The following is a 21,423-nucleotide window of genomic DNA, read 5'->3' on the forward strand; positions in this document are numbered from 1 at the left end:
CAATCATGGTTCAATTATTCATTCGACCACAGATTCAAACAAGAAGATTCGCTTGACATATCTGTCAATTGTCAAGCGCGAAGTGTCAAAGAGTAATTTGTCAAAGTTGTGTGAATTTTGTTGGTTATCAGAAATATATTTGTCTTATTTATTAAATCTTAACCACTGCTTTATGTAACTAAGTAAAAAACGAAGGTTAGTTAAAGTACAAATGTTTATTTTTAAAATTGATGACACCATTGCTGAGCGGTATTTGTATGGATCTTGGCATGTATCCAAACAGAATTTTGAAAACATAATAATTTCCTTTTTCAGATGGCCAACGGTGAATCCAGAAACTTGTTGCTCGTAGTATTAAGAAATTTTGTCAATTCCTTCAGACCCCGTCAGATCAGAGGAAATAAAATGGGTAAATAATTGACTTTTTACATTTGTATTGATCTGAGCCTTAGTATATCATGGTTTTAAAATGTTCAATTTTTTTTAGTGTATTTACAACCTAACACTAATTTGAGTTGCATTTGTGTGACCAACAATGTACATTGTGTACCCCACATTGTTGGTCACAGTTGCAACTGGGCTATTTAATATAATTTAAAAATTAAAATATTACCTTAACCTAATCTATTAAGTAAGAGCTTGATTTGTTGTTCATGTTCAGCTAAGTTTAATGGGAATCGCTAGCCCATTAAACGTATCAATACAGACATACCTGCCCTGGTTGAAATGAGATTGATGTTATATCTTTTTAAATTACAGGAAAAGATTACTTGGGTAATATTTACTTTGAAATCCCTGCTGATCCTAGTATTGGTAAGAGAAAGGCATCAAGATGGTATGATCCACCTAAAGGTCAAGACTTTCAGGAACCTATCCCTGCTGAGTGGGAAGCTTGGTTGAGAATGAGGAGGTATATATAAATTTGCAGAAAAAATACAAGAAATCCTTTATTTTTGGATAAATTTAACAATGCTTTTTTACACATAGCTGTGTGCAATGAGAGGCTTTACAAAGTGACTACTACTACTGATAGGCAATATTAACCTTCTAATAAAAAACAGACAAAATTAGATCTAATATAAGGACCAGTACTAAGGACCAATACTAGTGTGAATTGAGTTTTATAATTGAATTTAACTTTTTATTACTTAACTTAAAATTGAGTTGTAAATGTGATGAGAATTTTAACAATAATATAATACCTTTTTTTTTGCGTAACCAAATGATTAATTTCTTCAGATAAAAATGGATATTATAAAAAAATAATTTTGTCTCTTTATTTACAGACCAGTTCCACCAACAGAAGAGGAGATTGAGAAAAATCTGGCCATTGCTAAAATGAAAAAAATAAATGCAGCTAAAATTGAAGAACAAAGATTAGCTGAGGGAGGTTCTTTGCCCACTTTACCTGAGAGAGGACATGAATCCTTTCCTGTCTATCCTGGCATGTCACCGGGTGACCCTGACAATAAACCTGGAAAACAATAGATCATGATAAAACAATAATTAGCAAAATAATCAATGTTACAGAACACTGGCTTACACTTGAAATGAAATTAGATATTTATTTTTAGTTTAATTTTGGAATTAGAGTCAGAATTATTCATGAATATAGGTACCAAGTACACAATAGTAAGACAGTATTACATACCTTTTTACTTCTAACCAGTACCCAGTGATTTTTGTTACCAGTGCATTGAAACTGTGAATATTATTCAAAGAGCCTAGGAAGTCATTTTAAACCCTAAAAATGTTTGAAGGAATAAATTCAACTATATGTAGTTGCAATACACATGAAACAATCTAACAAGCTTAAATATTAAGCCGGGTACAAACACTAACTTTATGCATGCAACAATATTATGCAAGCAATATGGATTAAATGGCGATATTTAATTCTAGTGATTACACAGACTATCAGTAAGGTTCACATTTATAGAAAGATAGCGACATGGAAACATGGTTCCATAGAACCCATTTGACATAGTAAAATAGGTTCTTAAAACCTTGCCTCATATTTCATACCAGCCTATAATATGGGCGATGCAGTACAACATTGTAAAGAAGCCTATTTATTGCTTATGGATGAAAGAATAACTCAAAGAAATTTTTCAGTATCACTTGATTAACCCATTGGACATAATTCTCATCCTAGCTTTTTAGGACAAAACAACCACCTTAAAGCGCAACTCACACAGAAAACGGGTACCACCCTGCCCGCGGCCTATCTGCACACGCTTTCAGTGTGGTATCTTCCATGTGAAATAGCCCCGCCATATGCTCGCACCCACTTTCTGTATGAATCGCGCATGGCTTGATATTATATTGGGGGTATAAAAATAACTTATTTCAAATTTAAAAACTATATCTGCAAGTTTTGTTATTATTTGCTGATAGTGTCATGGATTTTTTTATGCCACAAATGACGCAATTACTTGTTATTGCTTACACACACAAAGTCACTTGACACTTTAATTACACTGATTTAACAGTTTGTTTATAAACATTATCTGTAAATAACTAGGTACTTAGAACCTTACCACTAAGTGGTAGGTATCAATATTATGGTCAAAATACATTGTAGATTAATAATATATTTTGGCAAAATATTTCATTTAAATTTTTCTGTTCTGTATTAGTTTTAGTGTGTAAATAGACTTGAGCTGTGATCATAATTGTTTAGAATAAATAAATATGTTGATGTTATTTTTTGTTTTAATTTCTGCAATAAACTTAGTGTTTTTGTTATCTTCCTGGCTGAAGTCAGTCCATATTGGTACATTTGAACTAGCCAAGACATAGATAGATTACTTAAAATTACGCCTTTTTCCGACAAAAATAACAATAGACCCAAGTGCTTGTACAAAACTCTAGGCGCGACTCTGATTCTCAACAAGACCGGTAAATGGTTTAGCCCCGCATGCAACCGCCGTCTTTACGCACTTGGTTTAGCTTTTTCGTGCTGAGAGTAATTACTGAGACTGTGGACAGAAAAGCCCAAAAATAATTTTACGAATTTTTTATATTTAATTAAATGCTATCGGCATTTGATTAAATATTGACACGCTGAATTTGTGTTGACTTTACTTTTATCACATGCGTTTTTGAAAAATTACTCTACGTATAGTAATTAGAAGTGTAGTAGACCCCTTTACGACGTCCATTTCATTGCGTGTATTGTTATGTAGACCCTGGTCTACGACGTAGGCCCGACGTGGCGACGTATTACCTGACTACGGGTTTACGTTCTACGGAGACACAAAATTGCTATGCTGCAAATCTGCATTTTGGGAATTTTATTATACGCACGTGGTAATAATGCCACTAGGTACATATAAATATTTATTGCCTTTAATATCTTATCTATATTTCATACGAACCTGAGTTTATCACCAAAGTTATGTCTCAATTTGCTTCACCTATAGGTGTTTAAATCATATAAATTACTATCTCGTAGTTGCAATATCATTATAATCCAGACAGTGACTGATACCAGGATAGCCTATAGTTAAAAGTTTAACTGTTATCCCCGGGTAACCGAAGGGATTGATCCCTATAACAATTGTCTAATTTCTTATGTCTTAACGCCCACTTGTAAAAAATATCGTATGTTTCAGTACGTTCTCTTAAAAATAATTTGAAATTTGTAATGCAACGCATGGGTTCGAATTTAACTTTTTCTTTTATATAATTTGTGTGTAGAAGCGCTACCGCCCCCACGAGAAGCTTCACCAGCAAGTCTATGCCACCACGTATGGGGCGCTATCGCCACTGTTGGAACTCTATGAAAATAAAAATATTTTATAACGACAGATTCTGAAACGACGACACCTTACGACCACCCTAGACTGTGTCATAACGTCAAGCAACTAATGTTATGATGATCATGCTTTGAGTTTCTGCATTAGATAACGAAAGTATAAGAATCGATTGTTTATTAATATCTTACATAGCTAGGCATACTTGTTTGTTACAGAAACTATTAAAATAGTTCTCCGAGATAATAGTTAACTACTCCGGAAGAAACATATCTACCCTTTATGAATTTTATATCCTTCATTGAGAGCACAACAACAACATCTTGTCAATAAATCGTAATAATTTCTTCCGGGGGTGCAATACACTGTCATATAGGGGTCAGCTAAGTAGCATTTGTTCTCATAATAATGCTTTTATTACATAATAGATATATTATAAGATTCTCTGATAATAATTATTTCCTTAATATTTTTAAAAGTAAGGCTTATTTTGATATTAAGTACAATAATATTATGTACCAGGGTAGGTAAGCGTGGCGAAATGCAAGAATATTTCTATACTTTTTTTTATTTACTAAGGAGTTGAATAAAAAGTGTATTAAGGTTCCTAGACATTGTCTTAAGACTATAACGTTAATTAATAGATTAATGCGTTGTACTTACATTACAAATATGGAACTAAAATTAGTTATTACAAGATTTTGCCGACAAAATACTTAACCCGCTGTAGTTCAGAGCATAGATCAAATTTTATCTTTTATGGTTTGGATTCGCAAGTGAAACATAATGATAATAATATCATACTTTCATATCAAGTTTAGGAAACAAAGACACACATACATTCGTTGTGGTATACTGATAATACTTGGAACAAAAATAACTTTAGCTAATAATAGAGCTTGAGGAAAATACTGGTTCAATCTGCTTTTTATCTTTGGTTCGATCGGTATTATATTGAGATTAATTAGACCAACTTATAATTAACCATGCATTTCTGTGACATAGACCTGTGACAGCTCTTTCCTTGAGCGTGTCTTTGATTTACATATATAGATGAAGAAATGTAAAACCATGCCTATAACATAGTTAAACGGTCGCGGCTCGTTCACGTAAGAATAAATTCAACTTGTGACACCTGGTCTGCACTGAAAATTAACTTTAGCGAGGCGACTATGGGTATGCCAGGGAGCATAATATTTTTATAGAAATAAGGATTCTAGTAAAAGTTAGTTTATGGACAAGTAATGGAATATCGGAAAAGTCGACAATGATGTTACGTTTAGGTGTTTACGTCACTGTGAAATATTCTTACCTATGTGTGGATTGACATCGATTTTTAGCACATTCATGAACACAGTGCGCGTTTTTTTCTTAACATGTTCGCAAAAGCAACATCAAGGCCGAATCTGTTATTCTTAAATTATTGTGAGGAATTTTCCATTCATAAAATGATCGTCGGCCGACAAAATAACTGAATTGTTATCAAACTGATAATTAGGATGATGAACTAGCGACGCGGACTGTTTTTGTCTGCCGTCGTACCTACAGAATAAATACTGTAGGTACTTACCTATCTTCTTGAGTTTCATAGCAGTAAGGTCGTTTTTAACGATTTTAGTAAGAATTCCATAACTGCATTCAATATAGGGTATATAAATCATAAATACATCACTACTAATAAATCAGTCTAAAATGATGAGATTACCTATTTACTTCTGTGTTATCAAAGGGATGGCATGTTTATTAAAATTATAACTTAGGTAAATGTGGACTGTAAAAGACTAGGGTAGCTACCATCTTTATCCGTTAATTGAAATGAAAAGTATAAAGTGAAAAAAAAATTAGGTTTCGTAAAATAAAAAATACAATACTATAGGACTATTTCAAATATTTTGTAAGAAGTTTACGAAATAAAGGTTATTATGAATTTAAAGAGTAAAACCTAGATCAAGGCTCGACTTACTTTGCAGAACCCACATACGCGTAGGTGGGTTCTTACTTTCTGAGTAAAATTCTAAGAAATTTTAAATTTTAAGAAGATAGTAATATTTTAAGTAATTCGATGAGCATTGAGCTAGAATTAGCTAACTCTTCTCCTATTTTATGTAGATACATGAAATTGGAATATGAACGGAAATTGGCCTAATTATAGATGTAACAATCAATCGGTGTCGGGTCACGTAGAGTGCAGAATAGCATTGGAAGTTTCCATTGCTATTCTGCAGTCTACAATAACCATTCATCTAAATGAGAGATGTTCCTAAATTACTGTAACCTATAGAAGATAGTGCACAATTAATTTCGTATTTATGATTGTTAATAGGGTTTTCAGGTTTCGGTGCTTTCCCACGCACATAATGTATAGTTATTGGTGCGTAATTTAAGTCACACCACACACTCAACGCGTAATTTCCCCGAAGGAATGGGTTTTCCCCCAAAAAACAAAGTCAAAATATTATGTAAAACGCGTCGATTCGTTTTCTTGACAATTTAATGAATGTAGAGACTCTGATAAATAATATAATTAATTCAATTTTTTTTTATCGGAGCGTGACCTGGGTAAGAAACGATGACTGCGCAAGTTCGACTTGTACTGTGATGTGTTTTTTTGCCTTGCCATTCGGTCCATATCATTGGATGTAAGGCTACGGCTACACTACCCACAGGATCATACGATGTAATCAAAAAAATCAGCAAGTCACGCTCTCAATCTCTTTCATTAGAGATATTTCTCTGATCCTATTGGTCAGTTTCCAATCGTCTTATATGCCGCCGCAGTGTGAACTCCGCATATGTAATAATAATATGATTTAATAATATTTATATCTGCGCGGACACTGAAATCTAAACTCTAGATTGCGTGACGGGGCGGCGCGGCTATATAAGAAACATTACCAAACTCATTTGTCATTGTTTAAAGATAACTCATAGGGGCTGTGTCCGATTTAAGATTTAAATCTTCATTTACAATTCAATAAAGTGCGTATTCCATTTTAAAATATTTGAATTAGTCAAATTTTGGTGGTATTAGTTTAATATTATAACAATATTTTTTCGGTGCAGCATGTCTGGAAGCAACACAAATATGACGTCGAAGGAATACTTCGCTCTGGAAGACAAGTATGGCTGCCGCAACTACGCTCCCGTGCCGGTGGTGCTGTGCCGTGGGGAAGGTAACTTTACTTTATTTTTCACTAACTAATTAATTGATTATTATAAGAGTATTAGGAGTTAGGTCACAACATTTTTATATTAATTAATAAATAACTCGTTTGTTTACATTCACTATATTAGATCGACGCGATAAGAATGTATTAACACAATACAACACGTAGAGAAAAATACATAAACTTAACTTTAACTTTTTTTTATAAATTTTCTGAACGGTATTTAGGTAGTTTTCCTAAATTGTGGTGGACTTTTTTCTGAAGTAAATTTAATTTCTGTAGTCAAAAAGTCTAGATTTAAAAAGTTAAACGTTACATCAAAAATTATTTACGATTTTATTTGCGTTTCAAATATATATTTTAACCATTAAGAAATTAATAAGTACTTAATTTATTTACCCAGTGTCGGAAACCGTGTTTAATGAAGTTCCAGGTTCGATTTTCTCCTATTTGCTAAAGTATTGAATTGGTAATGGCTTACGCTGAAAGCCTTGCCCGTGTACTAACTTATCAAACCCACAGAAATTATTTTTATATTTATTTTTACCTTTGTGGTAATAAGCCAATAAAAGTATCGATTAGCAATAGCGCTTAATGTTACATTAATACAGCTGTTATCCGACTGTTATCCATACTTCCATACTAATATTATAAATGCGAAAGTAACTCTGTCTGTCTGTCTGTCTGTCTGCTACTCAATCACGTCTAAACTACTGAACCAATTTGCATGATTTTTGGTATGGAGATATTTTGATACCCGAGAAAGGACATAGGCTACTTTTTACCCCGGGAAAATGAGGCATTGCCCAGGAAAGTTCAGAAAATTCAACGAAGTCGCGAAAAATCAATATTATAATGACATTAAATTAACAAAAGTCCGTTGCCATGGCAACTGTTTTAATGGTGGATATGCCTTAGCGCGACTTCGTTATACTAAGAGATATAAATAATTTTGATAATATTTTTCGTGAAAAAAAAAAGCATATTTTATATCATCACGCTACGACCAATAGGAGCAGAGTAGGTAACAGTAAAAAGTGTTACAAAAACATGGAAAATTCTAACCCATTCTCTCTTATGTGACGCAAGCGAAGTTGCGCGGGTCAGCTAGTTTCTCATAAATAGTTTATTGATAAACTCAAACCTGCGGTAGGTATCTGTCATTATGATGAAATGGCACCCTTATCTTAGTGAGATGAGAAAATTATTCAAACGACTGTTACTTGTACAAATATTTTGTAAGTCAATAAGATAACTTTGGGCAGATACTGTTTATAAATAAATCTTTGTTATTTATACATTTTTCATTCGAGATAATTCACGATCGTAAAATTGGGTCAATCTGGTATCGGTTTGGTTTTATCTTCATTTTAATTATAGTAGGCGTTGTCTTCATTAAGAAATTATATGACGCGTTTATGGATACTGTTATGCAATAAACATTTAGCTTTGGGGTAGGTCGTACCCATAACTAAGTGAGTGTATGTTCATGTAATAACAAGACATCAAACTTTAATCGAGAAAAGGACGTAAACAGAAAGTTTTCATCACTTTGTCTTTCTAATTTTCGGCTGCTGATATTGATATAAGGCACCATTTTGCTAAAAAAGAAACCGATTTCATCCGTTTAACATTTTTTCAGGTGTGTTCGTATGGGACAAAGAAGGAAAGAGGTACTACGACTTCCTGAGTGGCTACTCCTCGGTGAACCAAGGTCATTGCCACCCAAGGATTGTTGCCGCTCTCAAGAAACAGGCTGACAAACTGACCCTCGTCTCCAGGTAATTAATTGTTCATATTAATCTTGTTCATTTTTGTGTATATAAATGCGTTCTCGGGCCTCGGATACACTAAGTTAAACTCTCTTTAAAGCAGCTCCGAATTACAAGGATGCTATAGAGTGTGCTGTTATTATTATTGTTAACTTAATCACTAAGACAAACAAGGCAGATAATCTAAATAAATCTTTATTTCTTTAGAGCCTTCTACACTGATCAGCTCGGAGTTTACGAGAAGATGATGACTGAGCTGTTTGGCTTTGACCGCCTGCTGCCGATGAACACCGGCGTAGAAGGTGGAGAGAGCGCTATCAAGTTCGCGCGCAAGTGGGGTTATGAGGTCAAGAAGATCCCTGAAGGAAAAGCCAAGGTATTTAATAAGCCTATATAATATTTCTTAATTATTAGTAAAAATAAATAATTTCCTCGGTGTCATTGGGCACTACATGTAGTGTAAGTATCATTGCTTTCCCGTTATATATATCTAGTGTCTGGTAAGAAACTTTATTGTTCTCAACTCTTAACTTCGAGCAATCACTTAAAAAAATCTTCATAGAAAGACACGAGGATAGTTTAAGGAGTAACGTTCTCTGCGTGGGAATTCCATCCGCAACTCTTGCGCCATAGAGACAGTTTATGATCCAGCATAATAGATATTAACAGAAATTTTATTTTTGCAGATAATCTTTGCGGAGGGTAACTTCTGGGGACGTACCTTGGCTGCGGTATCGTCATCAGCAGACCCGACATGTTACGAGGGTTTCGGCCCCTTCATGCCTGGTTTCAAGCTTGTACCTTTCAACGACATCGCTGCTCTTGAGGTAGGGAAGATGTACATGCAGTTACTGCTACTACTACTCTTTCTAGTGAGCTCGATCGGTTTAAACTAAAATGTCACAAATCTTGATTCTGATGGAATATCTGAAATTAAAATAAACAGATTATGTGTATTGTGTTTATATTGTGTATATTATGTAATGTAATGCCAAAATGTATATTCGGCATTACATTACATTTCATAATTTAACCAAAAAATAAGTCTATTGTTGTTAAGACTCAAGAGCCTACTAACGTTACTAAGTCTCAAAAAATGTCTTCATATTCGCAGAAAGAACTGAAAGATCCCAACACAGCTGGTTACATGATGGAGCCGATTCAGGGTGAAGCTGGTACAGTCATCCCTGATGACGGATACTTGAGGAAAGTCAGGGAACTCTGCACCAAATACAATGTATTGTGGATCGCTGATGAAGTACAAACTGGTCTTGGTAGGTGTAATTTTCATATTAATAAGCTCATAATAAAATTGCTCTCATTTTTAATAAGTATTATTATATGTAATTAAGTAGGTACGCTATGTTATAGAAAAGTCTATATATTTATCTGTTCTCTTTTTACAGGTCGTACCGGTAAAATGTTGGCGGTAGACCACGAGGGCGTGAAGCCCGACATTCTCATCCTGGGTAAGGCGCTCAGTGGTGGAATGATGCCTGTCTCGTGTATTATGGCCAACAATAACGTTATGGATGTAAGTACCCGCTCCAAGCACTACTTAAACCTAAAACGTAAATAAGTACTTGGTTCTAAAACATCAGGATCTATAAATTGGTACGAGTTTCATTTAAAATTAACGAATAATATCTTATTTTTCAAGGTTATCAAACCCGGTACGCACGGATCCACTTATGGAGGAAATCCTTTGGCTTGTGCCGTCGCAATCGAAGCTATTAAGGTAACTTATTCTTAAAGATTAAGTATTAACACGATAAAGTTTTAAAGACGTGCCTGCATTAATCTGTTCTATTATTGTCGTAACCCAGGTATTATTGGAAGAGAAAATGACTGAAAATGCAGCGAAACTTGGTGAAGTGCTCGTTAAGGAACTGAAGAGAATTCCCAAGAACAAAGTCACTGCCGTCCGATGCAGAGGACTGATGGCTGCCATCGATGTTCACGACAGTACGTATTTTTAAGAAACACAACCCTTCAACTTTTGGGTTTCTATTGCTTCTTGTCTATCACAATGGTCAATTAGTTCATGAGCTCGATTTTTATGCAGATCAAATATTTGTGTAAACTACTGTTATTCCGAGTAGGGCTCTACACTATGCTTTATCCGATTCTTAGAATACGGGAATGGTATCAAACTGTAACTACCTGCTTCAACTGAGTTATATTTGCACAGGTATCTCGGCATATGAAGTATGTTTGAGGCTGCGCGACGCCGGCATGCTGACCAAGCAGACTCACGGACAAACCATCCGCCTCGCTCCTCCGCTAGTTATCACCGAGGAACAAATCAAGGAATGTGTCGACACTCTCTGCAGAGTATTCGATAGCTTCGGCAAAGATTCTACTCCGCTACCTCGCTCCGGATAAACGGAAAACTACAGAACCAACATTAAAAATACTCTTTTCTAAGACTTATAATCTACAGTTAGTTATAAGACTTATAATCTATAGTTATAATTCGTACTAAGTAAATAACTATTTGAAATAGTTTTTCTTTATTAATGTTGGAAACAAAAACGCAGGCGTTTTATGTTTCGATTGTAGAGTAAAGCCAAAGTCTAGAGTTTAGGAAAATGCGATCTCTAATAATGTCTTTCGTAGACTGTTATTTGAAACTCATTTTGTTACAATGTTATGTGTAATGTTATTGATAAGCAATTTTTGAAATAAAGTACCTGCAAATCTAATCACATTTCCTTTTTTTTTTCACGGCTAAAACATTGAACTTAGGTTAACCTAAGTAGGTTTCAACCTACTAGGTACTAACATTAGCAAACATAAGAGATTCTTTGAAAAAATAATGAAAATTGCCATTGGTAATTTATCAAAGGACCGATTTGTTGTTTCGTGAAAATCGAATGAGCATTGGGAATTTACCCCTGATTATGCGGTCAAAGTTGCCAAAAGTTTTGGGTTGCGTCATATTAAACAAATACGAAAAATATTTGGGCTTTTTTATTTTTATTATACGTAGCATCGTTTGTTGTTCTTGCTCGTTAGAATGTGGACACTACTCACTTAGCAGACTTAACACGTTTTAAAATAGCTCCGAGTAATAAAAGTAAAATATACAATTCTACTACGAATGATTAGCATTTGAATGTTAATATAAAATACTGCACGTTGAATGTCCTGTGACTTACAATATTACTTACATCTACATAACATTATATTTGTTGGAATTTTATACGCAATTTGATGCGTTGCTTGACGCAAAAAAATACTAACCGCCGTTTTCAATACCATGTCTATCCACTGCTTAGGTTCTTACTAGAGTTAAGCATTATCCATCGTTGTATCTTCGCTTTCTGTGATCATTCCTGGATAGATAGCATTTTCCTACCAAAATCAGCAAAAGATATTTAAATAATTTTGACGTAATAAGCTAGGGCACCAATCGATCTGATTTTTTGACTGCACATTGTCAACGGCCGTAACACAATACTATAGCTAGTATATACTACTCAGCATCGCAATTATTTACAGTCGGTACAGTTGATAATCGAGAGTTTGACATTTAAAATGTAATGACAAAATAGTTCTTACGAAGCCCGGTAGAGGCGCTGAACAGATTTTCATGTAAAATTTCTCGATAGATAGCCGATAGCAGTAGAAAATCAAGCTACAGCTATTTATGTGAATGTGATTATGTAAGTATATCTATGATCTATACTCACTAATGAAGTATTGACTGGTTTCAGCAAGTAGTAAGGTCAACCTTTTCGATACAGGGGTTATCAAGTTTCGTAAGTATAAAGAAATGTGGCCGATAACTGCCAGTTGTTTACATTATTGGTTATGTACTTAAATATAAATAACATTTGGCTCCTAGTACTTACAAAAACTTAACTTGAAATGTTGTTTTTGTAGGTAAGAGATAAAATTATCAAAAAACATGTATTATTACAGCTGTATAAATAAACTTGTTGCCTAGCGTAGGATTCATAAAAGCATATTTCATCAATTAAACGAAGTCTAGTAAAATAAAAAATACTTATAATAGAGAAGGTTCTAGGTAGTGATACCTAACCCGTGCTTTATACCAACTCGTGTTTTTATTACTACAGGCTACCTTAGTTAGCTAGGTGGGCATTATAATTATAATAATTACCTATATTAACCGCCTAGCGGCGCCTAGGCCATGACTGAGACCATAGAGCGAAATTAATTGTAGCTTTATTAGGTTAATTAATATGACCTCTTCTCAACTGTTACTTTATAGTTATTTTCACCTTTGTGTTGCTCGAATTTTTATAAAAAATATACACTCGTACTTAAGTATATAACAATACCAACATAACAGTCAAACGTGTATTCGTGGTGTTACCTTTTTTTTAATATTAATGTTCCTACAGTCACGCCATTTTTACTGTTTTATTATATCAATTATATGTATAGAAGTAGGTACACCTATTTCCATTTAACTTGTTTAAAATCAGTAAAGATTCTAATGTTTATGCCTGAAATCTATTTATAGGGTCATCTTTTTTATAGTTAACTCGCACTGATTTATTCAGCAAAAAATGATCAATTGTCTTAGAGCGTTAGCAAAAAATGCTGTTGTTACATATGATAGGTACTCAATAACGCATCGTATTACCTACTGTACTTAGATGTTACGTAAGTATTAGCGGTCATTAAAATCGAATATTATCATTGAACAATGGCAAATCGATATAATTTATTCCTTTGCATAGCCAATGGGTATCTACATCAAATTGAAGCAATTACTATGAAAGGTATCTAATGCGCATATTTTATTTATGGCATGCGAATAGTCGGTTTATTGTAATAATTACAAAGGCATGCTTAATGAAAGAAATGAATAAGTTAGTAGCAGCTAGCGTTCTTTTTACACTGCGCAATTTGTTTGATTCAAGGTTGTCACTATTTTATTATAAAAGGCACTTATTAAACGAGCTGTAATGAAACTGATGATGTTCAGTATCACGCCGAGCTCAGAGATATATTTATTGAACGCTTGAAATACTAATTCTAAAATTGTACACCGGTTCCGCAATGTATTTACCTATGTGGGATAGCCATAAATCGCCGAATTTTCAGAAACTTAATATGTTGAGCAGAAAATACCTAGGTGGGACTTTGGGACGTGGAGCATCCGAATAGAGGTACCGCGTCGTGACCTCTTTATGGAGACCGGAACACCGTCAGGTTTTAAGTCGGCCTTGCCAGCGAGAGAACCAGACATACCCCTACGCTACTCCAAGGGAAACGAAGCGATGCAGTAATGCATTTTTCTGACGCAATAAAAAGGTATCATACGGTACCTGCACTTCCGATTTTAAATATTTAACCTTCTAGAAACTGATTCCCAAAATATCCTCCTATCATGTTTGATTGAAGCAGAGGATGTTTATAATCATTGTTGATGAATTGAATAGGTCGATTTATAAAAAACGACAAGAGATTGTTTTGAGATTATGTTTAATGTGTTAAGTGAAACATGTTGACAATTTTGTGCAATATATTTTATTATTAACGTTTAACAATCATCTCACAACACACTATAATCACAGTTAGTCGAGGTAAATACTGTACTTTAAGTAACATTTAAATATGGGAGCCAAAATGATAAAATATCACAACGCATAGCTCTCTTGTTCCACTGGCACTTAGCAGTATAATATAATAATAATTAAAGCGATTTCGTTTACGTATACATCGAGAAAACATGGACCTGCCAGTATTTCTTATAATAAATAGTTATATCACTGGCGATAAATACTTTGTTCTCTCAATTAAGTTCGAGTTCTAAGACACCAAGTTGAGCTCTCATCGTGTCAGTCAGTTTCGATAGAAGGACGGTTTCGTCTAAACTCATTTTTGGACTCTCTAGTAACCCTGAAACAAATAAAAATCGTCTTCAAAATACCCATACGCATTACATACAATATTAAACCTGGTTTTCCACCAAACAGCTATAAGGTGGCAAAGAAAAAAGTTGACTGACTTGTGCTAACGGAGTTAAAGATTTTAAACATTTCTTATGTAATTTTCGTATGCGTATCAAATCTCAGCCTCGCTAATCTTTGGTGGAAAAGCAGCTTTAAATCATGCAAGGACTCTATATTTTAAAAAGAACATTTCATACAATATTCTGAGTGGCGTGACGAACTCTAGAAGTATCGAAGAAACAAAGAAATATGTCCCGCGATTGTTTTATTTACGAACAAACACTGTGTCAATGACTGCTTGCAAATAAACTCCGTCTTTACAATTTAAAGAACGTGCCTCTCATCATATTAAAATGTAAACATCTTACAATGTTGTTTGAAATTAAATAATATTGTTTTTTAAATAAATTGTAATGGGACATTACTTGTTTAATGTTTTTCTGCCAGACACTACATTATTATCCTACTTCGAATAAAGAAGGAGGTTCTCAATACGACTTTTTTGTAACTTGATTTCAAGCGAATAGATAACGATAGTTTTTCAAGAAAATAACTATTAAAATGTCATAGACGATTATAGGCGTATGACACGATTAACTAATCGATTGACTCATTAAGGAATAATATATGATTTAATTTCTATTGATTGCGGCTGAAAGGTTTGTGATGTAAAAACTAATGATTAAGATCAACAATCGAGTAGGGATTATTTAATAAAAGTATAGATTACTACTTAGAGATTTGGATTTACTATTAAAGATAGTTGAGTTTAATGAACACACTTCACTGGCACTCTTCAAAACTCATAGCAGTTGAAAATTTTACCCCTTTAGTACGTGTAATTTGGGTAAAATATCAATTTATTATTTAATTAAAAGTCGGTTAAAAAGGAGACTATTCAAACTGAATTTTCAACTATCTTCATTAAAATTTTATCAAAATTCAACCGTAGAAATATATAAAAAATAATAGGTACCTACATATTACACTTTTATGACTAAAATGAAAATAAAGTGTAGAAGTATTAATGTTCTTACCTTTACTAATACAGTCCCAACACTCCTGTATCTCGTAGCTAAGACCTGCGCTGTTGTGGAAGTGAAACTTGTATTTCCCTTTAGGAAGACTCCATTCAGTATTATTAGCAGCCGATATGTGCAGCACCGTGGGACACCAGAAGTAATCCAACTGTGAACAACATTGTATCAAATTATCTCTGTGACGTCACTGCAAAATACTAGTTTACTACAAGCCCTAGTTACATTATTTAATAGAATAGCGTTTTTACACGAACAGTCTGTATTTCTTATCAGTTACTTTGATATATTTTTTTTTATCCCAATACTGTCCCACTGCAGGGCAAGGGTCTCTTCCCAAACGAGGGAGAGGGGTTAGGCCTTGAGTCCACCACGCTGGCGAACTGCGGGTTGGGGACTTTGCATGCCCTCAATAAATGTATTAAACAAATTTTAGGCATGCAAGGCTTCCTCAAGATGTTTTCCTTTACCGTTAGAGCAATAAGTGATAATTATTTCTAATGCACACATAACTTCGAAAAGTCACTGGTGTGTTGCCCCGGATTCGAACCTGCGACCACTTGCGTGTGAGGTGCCTACTAATGTTTTGAAGAATCCTTGAGGGCTACTAGTTTTGTAGTGCAAGCCTCTTAACATCTTTAACTATGCTAGAAGACGTGTGTTAGGACTTGGTTTATATTGACTCGCTTACAAATTCTTATTTCGGAAGGCAAAGGTAATTGCATCCTTTTTACTATAAGGTTTATGCCGATAACGATTTAGACCGCATTCTATACAATTTGCCTTAAACACCGCGACAAAAATTTAAATAAATAATTATTCCGTTTCCATAATGAGGGAAGAACTAATTTCATACAAATTATGTAGTTGTCGTGTAACAATTTAACACGGCTTAATTACTTATGTAACAGTTGATGCTAATTGCTAGATAGATGGCTTATTAAGGCTTGCTACACACATATTCGGATTGGCATGGTCGGTTTGGTTGGAAACAATTACTCCGGCCTTGTTCGGCATGTGCCAATCGGTTAGTTCCTACGGAACCGATCATCGCAATTCGGTTTCAACAATGAGGCGCGGCGTTGTCGAGCATCATTTTTACCCAATATTCATATACATACATTCGATATTACCCGCCCAGCTAGGCTGATTAATGCCAACTCGAATATGTGTGTAGCAAGCCTAACACACAAAAAGTTGATTGTAACGCTTCACAGAATATTGCGTTAGTTAGTAACATGACTTAGTAAAATTGTCGTATCGTAGACACTGATATTTCTATGGTTCAATTCACGCCGGTATGGCAGCGGTCGATAGCGCAACTTGAATAGTCACTGTGGCAATTCATTTTGAACACTCTATCAGTTTAGTTTAAAGATCAGAATTGCTTGTAAAAAATCATGATGTCAACTGATAGTGGGATAACATTTGAATTATTTCGTTAAATTAAAAATACTCGAATAAAATTTGAATCAAATTAAAAATACTCTTTTGAATAAATTTTCTAGCTACATGACTGGATATACATGTAATATTTATTAAGACTTAATAACACATAATCGATAAAGGCAAACGACGAAGAAAACTGCACACAAGTCAGATTTTGCAAATACTTTGAAAGATATGTGCAGATAGTAGCAGCGCCCACTCAGTGGCGTACATAAGTGCCTGACTAATGCCTACTAATCCTTAAATTGTATTTGGTTTGTGATAGGACAGATAAAAAACATAAAAATATTACCAACATTTGATTGCAACTCTACGCGAAATATTTAGTAGCTAGCTTATCTTAATCATGCATAATGTACCTGTTGTCTTTAGAACTAGTTAAATAGTTCTACGAAAACTCAGTGAATGCCAACTTAATCACTGAAAACGTCTAGATTTGAACGAAATTAATATAAAAGTATAGAGATGTTTCTCACCGTGAGGGAGCTCTTGGTACCGACAATCTCAGCCTTGTTGCTCATAGTCGCACGAGTATGTGCCGATAGTGTCGCGGTTCTGCCATCCTTGTACTTGAGTGCGCAAGATATGGACTCGTCGACGCCCACCTTGCTCAGGTGGCCTGTACACACGATGTCAGTCGGCGGCTCCTTGTATATGAACTGCACTAGTTGCAACATATAGATACCCAGGTCTAACACGGCACCGCCACCCAAGTCTTTCATTCTGAAATACTCAGCATATTAGATAAAACGCAATCTCTACGCAAATAGAATGTATTTACACAAATAGTGATGGCATAAAGCATTATTAAAAAAGCAGTGATAATAAATATCTTACAAGTTCCTCTCAATGTCGTTAATTTCGACCCCAAACTGAATGCTGATATGATAGATGTCCCCAAGCCCGCCAGAAGATATGTGCTGATTCAAAGCGTCGTAAGCAGGGAAGAACCTCGACCACATCCCTTCAAGGAGGAACAGTTTGTTTTCCCGCGCCAGGTCCACCAGAGATTTTGTCTGTTTGTATGTCATGCCCATAGGCTTTTCGCATAGCACGTGTTTACCGTTCTCTAGCATTAGTTTAGTTATTTCGTAATGTTGCAAATTGAGTACACTCACGAATACAATGTCTGGAAACAAGAGAAATGTATGCGTAAATGTTGGAACTTGAGCTTCGTAAATGAACTTGTTTTGCATGTCGGCATAGAGATAGGTGTGTGCCGCCTTGAGATATAACCTCGTCGCTCCAACAGGCATTATCGTTATTATTTATATGTACATAACACACATATGATAATTGTGTTAGTAGGAAAATATACGGAAGTTAAGATAAATATAGGTACCTACTAAAGGGTGTGAAATTACTTTTGATTATTTAGCCTATAAAATATTTAAGAGTAAAAAACTAAAACGCATTTAAAGAAGGAAGAAACATGTTCAATCATTTATCTCTTCATGATCCTTCCTTAGCTGTCCATCACAGATAAAGAATGGCGTTAAGCTGTATTACATAAAAAATGATAAATGATTCAAATCGGAAAAAATATTGATTTCGGAACTCTATCAGGTTGTCGGGTTCTTTAGTTTCTTTTTAATACGTACATTTACAACAATCGGATGTGCTTTTAGCACTACCGTAAGGTACCTACTCTATATAAATTTTGTATGAATACTATGTATAAGCGCTTTGTTAATTAAGTTGTTTAGAACCAGTTCCTTCATCTGAATATGAATATGTTCATGGCATAGGAAAGAATAAAGCGTTCGTTCCGTGTACTTAGAAATAATTGATGTTTCATTTCATACGCAAACGCTTTCAAGCATGCTAATAAACAGGCGTGTTAGTAGATCGGCTTTATATCCATGGTAATTGAATGGTCGAGGAAGTGTCACAGCCATTGAGCTGTAATGACCCGGCTCGTTACATTTTATTTGTTTACTGAGTTTGTGTAAACAATAGGAGGTTTTGTTACCTATAGATTCATCACGCGCGAGCGACTCGTAGCCTTCGTATGCCGTGTTGATTTTGTGGAGCGTGGCCAATCTATGGACACGTTCTAGATCTTTGCCGGCCACCGCCACGGCCTTGTGTTGCTCCGCCGGCAACGTCCCCATCGCCGTGAGGAAGTCGTGGGCTATCATACCCACCCCCGCTATACCCCATTTCAGCTGCATAACCATCTGGAAAAGTACAGAGATATCGTTAACTAATATTTAATTTCAAACTGTCGTAGATTTTCACATGATAAGATTATACTTGTTCAAATTGATTACCTACGTCATAGTGATTGAAGGGCATCACGTCTAAATAAATAAAATAAATCGATCATATAAATGCAATTATCGTAGCACTGATAAGTTAGAATATAGTAATACGATAATTGGATTTATATGTTAAGAATGCAACTATATCGACGACACGACTTACTTGAAAGCCTCGTGAGGTGATTTTACTTGGAAAATCGACACCTGAGTGACTGAACGTAGGTAAATTAGAGCTAAGTTTGATATAATTACGCTTACTACACAATAATATTCAATACTTCGCGTAACACAATACGATTGCAGTCGAACATCGATATGTAACACGACACTGCTTGTATGGAAAAATGACGAAATATTTTTTGTGAGTGTCGACAAACAGAAATAGTTGTTATCATAAAGATAATCAGGGGTAATGTACACAACGTCGTTATCTCGCCTACACCATGAGTATACTGAGATTTGTCCTCACACAGACTGATATAAGAAATTGCTCTGCAGGCCTCTTAAATATGTGTTAATTGAACTGAGTAGGTATGTTATAGACCTAATGTGTATACAGTATAATGTGAGTACATTGGTCAACTAGGTTGATTGGTAGTTTGTTAGTGTGACATGAGACAGCAGATCATAATGTTTATTTATGTCCATGAGCTGCGACACACATGTGTTAGTGCATGTACTACTCATATTACATTTAAAAATACATTTATATTTGGTTTAAAAATAAAACAGAGGACATGACCTCAGCTAAAATAGAACTTTATGCTTTACAAGTCTTTGGTGTGTTATTTTTCTTTAAAAGTTCAGCAAAGTGTATAATGCACCGGTTGTATAAGGTGTGGGCTTATAGGACCTTTATGAATATCAATACAGTCATTGTATTGTAATTAAATAATTATTTATCATAAATATTTGCTGAATAACTAATCAAGACTATATTATAGTCCTTAGAGAAGTCTTCTTAGAATATTATTTAAACAATTTTTTTGAAGACAATTGTAAATTAACAGGGAACAGGATATTAATGATTCAAGAAATTGAAAGGAAAATTGAAAAAAATGTGTTTTATTTTGATTTAATAAGGAACAGGCAGGAGTGAGTTAAGCTTTAGGTGAAGGTAGGTCAACAACCTAAAAAGGTCGCTGAACCTGGGAAGGAATTTCAAGAATAAAGAAAAAAACAAGTTCTTTTGTAAAATATGATACCTATTTGTTTTGTTTTTCATACAACTGCCACTCTATTAATAATTAAGTACCAGCTTTAATGAACCTATTTAACATTAATCACTGGTGATTGATGGAGTGAAGGATTAATTGCGCTCTGTTATCTACTCTGTACCTACAATTGTTTTCGACGCATTCAATACTCTTTCCTAGAGCTATTCTCGTAATTTATTCTCTATAATTATAATACTTTCACATACAATATTTCCGAAAATAAATTACATGTATAAGTAAATATAGAAAGAAACCTTGACATAATACTGGCAGAAACTTTTTTAAAAAATAATTATGCACTATTTCTGGTAAAGTTATATTCAACGCCGATGCATAAACAGACAAGGTGCATTTTTTTAAAAAGAAATTGTAATTACCAGTTTCGTAAACATGGTCAGGGGTACGAACACTTTACATCTACTTGCATCGCGTTGTCATCTGATCTCGTTTCCTTAATTGGTAGTGCAATAAATATTCCTATGTACTTACAAAAACTTTTAAAGGTAATCAGCTGACTCGAGTAGAATGCTCACACTTAACTGATGAATAAATAATTCACCGGCGTTTATAACCTAATTAACTGATAATATGAAGCTGCGAATTTTCACTGTATAAATTGAGATTAAAGTTTTAAGTTATATAATAATTATTGTCGTATCTTATCAATATTAAAAGAAATATTACAAAAGTAATCCCGACGCACTATCCGTGCCGTACGAGAAATATGAATGAACTGTTCAGTGTTGATTGATGATTTGATGACATTTGATGAGAATGAACGATTGAACCACCATAAGCCTATGAATGACACCGGATTCATTCATCA

General features: G+C 34.4%; 3 protein-coding genes across 4 annotated transcripts; 2 read left to right on the top strand and 1 right to left on the bottom strand.

Moving 5' to 3' along the window:
• Positions 1 to 69: 69 nt before the first annotated feature.
• LOC142976177 (NADH dehydrogenase [ubiquinone] 1 alpha subcomplex assembly factor 2) lies at positions 70 to 2,705 on the top strand. Its single transcript, XM_076119434.1, has 4 exons — positions 70 to 195; positions 316 to 409; positions 760 to 910; positions 1,287 to 2,705. The coding sequence occupies exons 2-4, from the start codon at positions 316 to 318 to the stop codon at positions 1,486 to 1,488; spliced, it is 447 nt and encodes a 148-aa protein (XP_075975549.1). The 5' UTR covers positions 70 to 195; the 3' UTR covers positions 1,489 to 2,705.
• Positions 2,706 to 6,595: 3,890 nt separating this feature from the next.
• Positions 6,596 to 11,402, top strand: LOC142976185 (ornithine aminotransferase, mitochondrial-like). Its single transcript, XM_076119446.1, has 10 exons — positions 6,596 to 6,737; positions 6,822 to 6,931; positions 8,568 to 8,706; positions 8,905 to 9,073; positions 9,384 to 9,524; positions 9,812 to 9,971; positions 10,104 to 10,231; positions 10,358 to 10,435; positions 10,524 to 10,662; positions 10,889 to 11,402. Exons 2-10 carry the CDS (start codon positions 6,823 to 6,825, stop codon positions 11,080 to 11,082), a joined length of 1,257 nt encoding a protein of 418 aa, XP_075975561.1. The 5' UTR covers positions 6,596 to 6,737; position 6,822; the 3' UTR covers positions 11,083 to 11,402.
• A 2,741-nt stretch (positions 11,403 to 14,143) lies between these two features.
• LOC142976195 (trans-1,2-dihydrobenzene-1,2-diol dehydrogenase-like) lies at positions 14,144 to 21,336 on the bottom strand. 2 transcript variants are annotated; one of them, XM_076119459.1, is made up of 6 exons: positions 21,087 to 21,336; positions 19,089 to 19,296; positions 17,954 to 18,245; positions 17,593 to 17,839; positions 15,668 to 15,818; positions 14,144 to 14,577 (listed from the first exon to the last, which is right to left on the bottom strand). In XM_076119459.1, the coding sequence occupies exons 2-6, from the start codon at positions 19,294 to 19,296 to the stop codon at positions 14,471 to 14,473; spliced, it is 1,005 nt and encodes a 334-aa protein (XP_075975574.1). In that variant the 5' UTR covers positions 21,087 to 21,336; the 3' UTR covers positions 14,144 to 14,470. The 2 variants fall into 2 exon arrangements, with proteins under 2 accessions (XP_075975574.1, XP_075975583.1); XM_076119468.1 differs by lacking the exon at positions 21,087 to 21,336 and adding an exon at positions 19,544 to 19,872.
• Between the last annotated feature and the right edge of the window lie 87 nt (positions 21,337 to 21,423).

This window comes from Anticarsia gemmatalis, chromosome 1, assembly GCF_050436995.1.
Source record: "Anticarsia gemmatalis isolate Benzon Research Colony breed Stoneville strain chromosome 1, ilAntGemm2 primary, whole genome shotgun sequence".
Lineage (NCBI taxonomy): Eukaryota > Metazoa > Arthropoda > Insecta > Lepidoptera > Erebidae > Anticarsia > Anticarsia gemmatalis.

Coding starts and splice junctions, on each gene's coding strand:
- LOC142976177 (XM_076119434.1), top strand. CDS start 316: ATGGCCAACGGTGAATCCAGAAACTTGTTGCTCGTAGTATTAAGAAAT. Junction 410..759: donor GATCAGAGGAAATAAAATGG/GTAAATAATTGA, acceptor TTTAAATTACAG/GAAAAGATTACTTGGGTAAT. Junction 911..1,286: donor GCTTGGTTGAGAATGAGGAG/GTATATATAAAT, acceptor CTTTATTTACAG/ACCAGTTCCACCAACAGAAG.
- LOC142976185 (XM_076119446.1), top strand. CDS start 6,823: ATGTCTGGAAGCAACACAAATATGACGTCGAAGGAATACTTCGCTCTG. Junction 6,932..8,567: donor GGTGCTGTGCCGTGGGGAAG/GTAACTTTACTT, acceptor ACATTTTTTCAG/GTGTGTTCGTATGGGACAAA. Junction 9,525..9,811: donor ACGACATCGCTGCTCTTGAG/GTAGGGAAGATG, acceptor TCATATTCGCAG/AAAGAACTGAAAGATCCCAA.
- LOC142976195 (XM_076119459.1), bottom strand. CDS start 19,296: ATGGTTATGCAGCTGAAATGGGGTATAGCGGGGGTGGGTATGATAGCC. Junction 18,246..19,088: donor CGCGCGTGATGAATCTATAG/GTAACAAAACCT, acceptor TCTTGTTTCCAG/ACATTGTATTCGTGAGTGTA. Junction 14,578..15,667: donor TTGGGACTGTATTAGTAAAG/GTAAGAACATTA, acceptor TATTTGTTTCAG/GGTTACTAGAGAGTCCAAAA.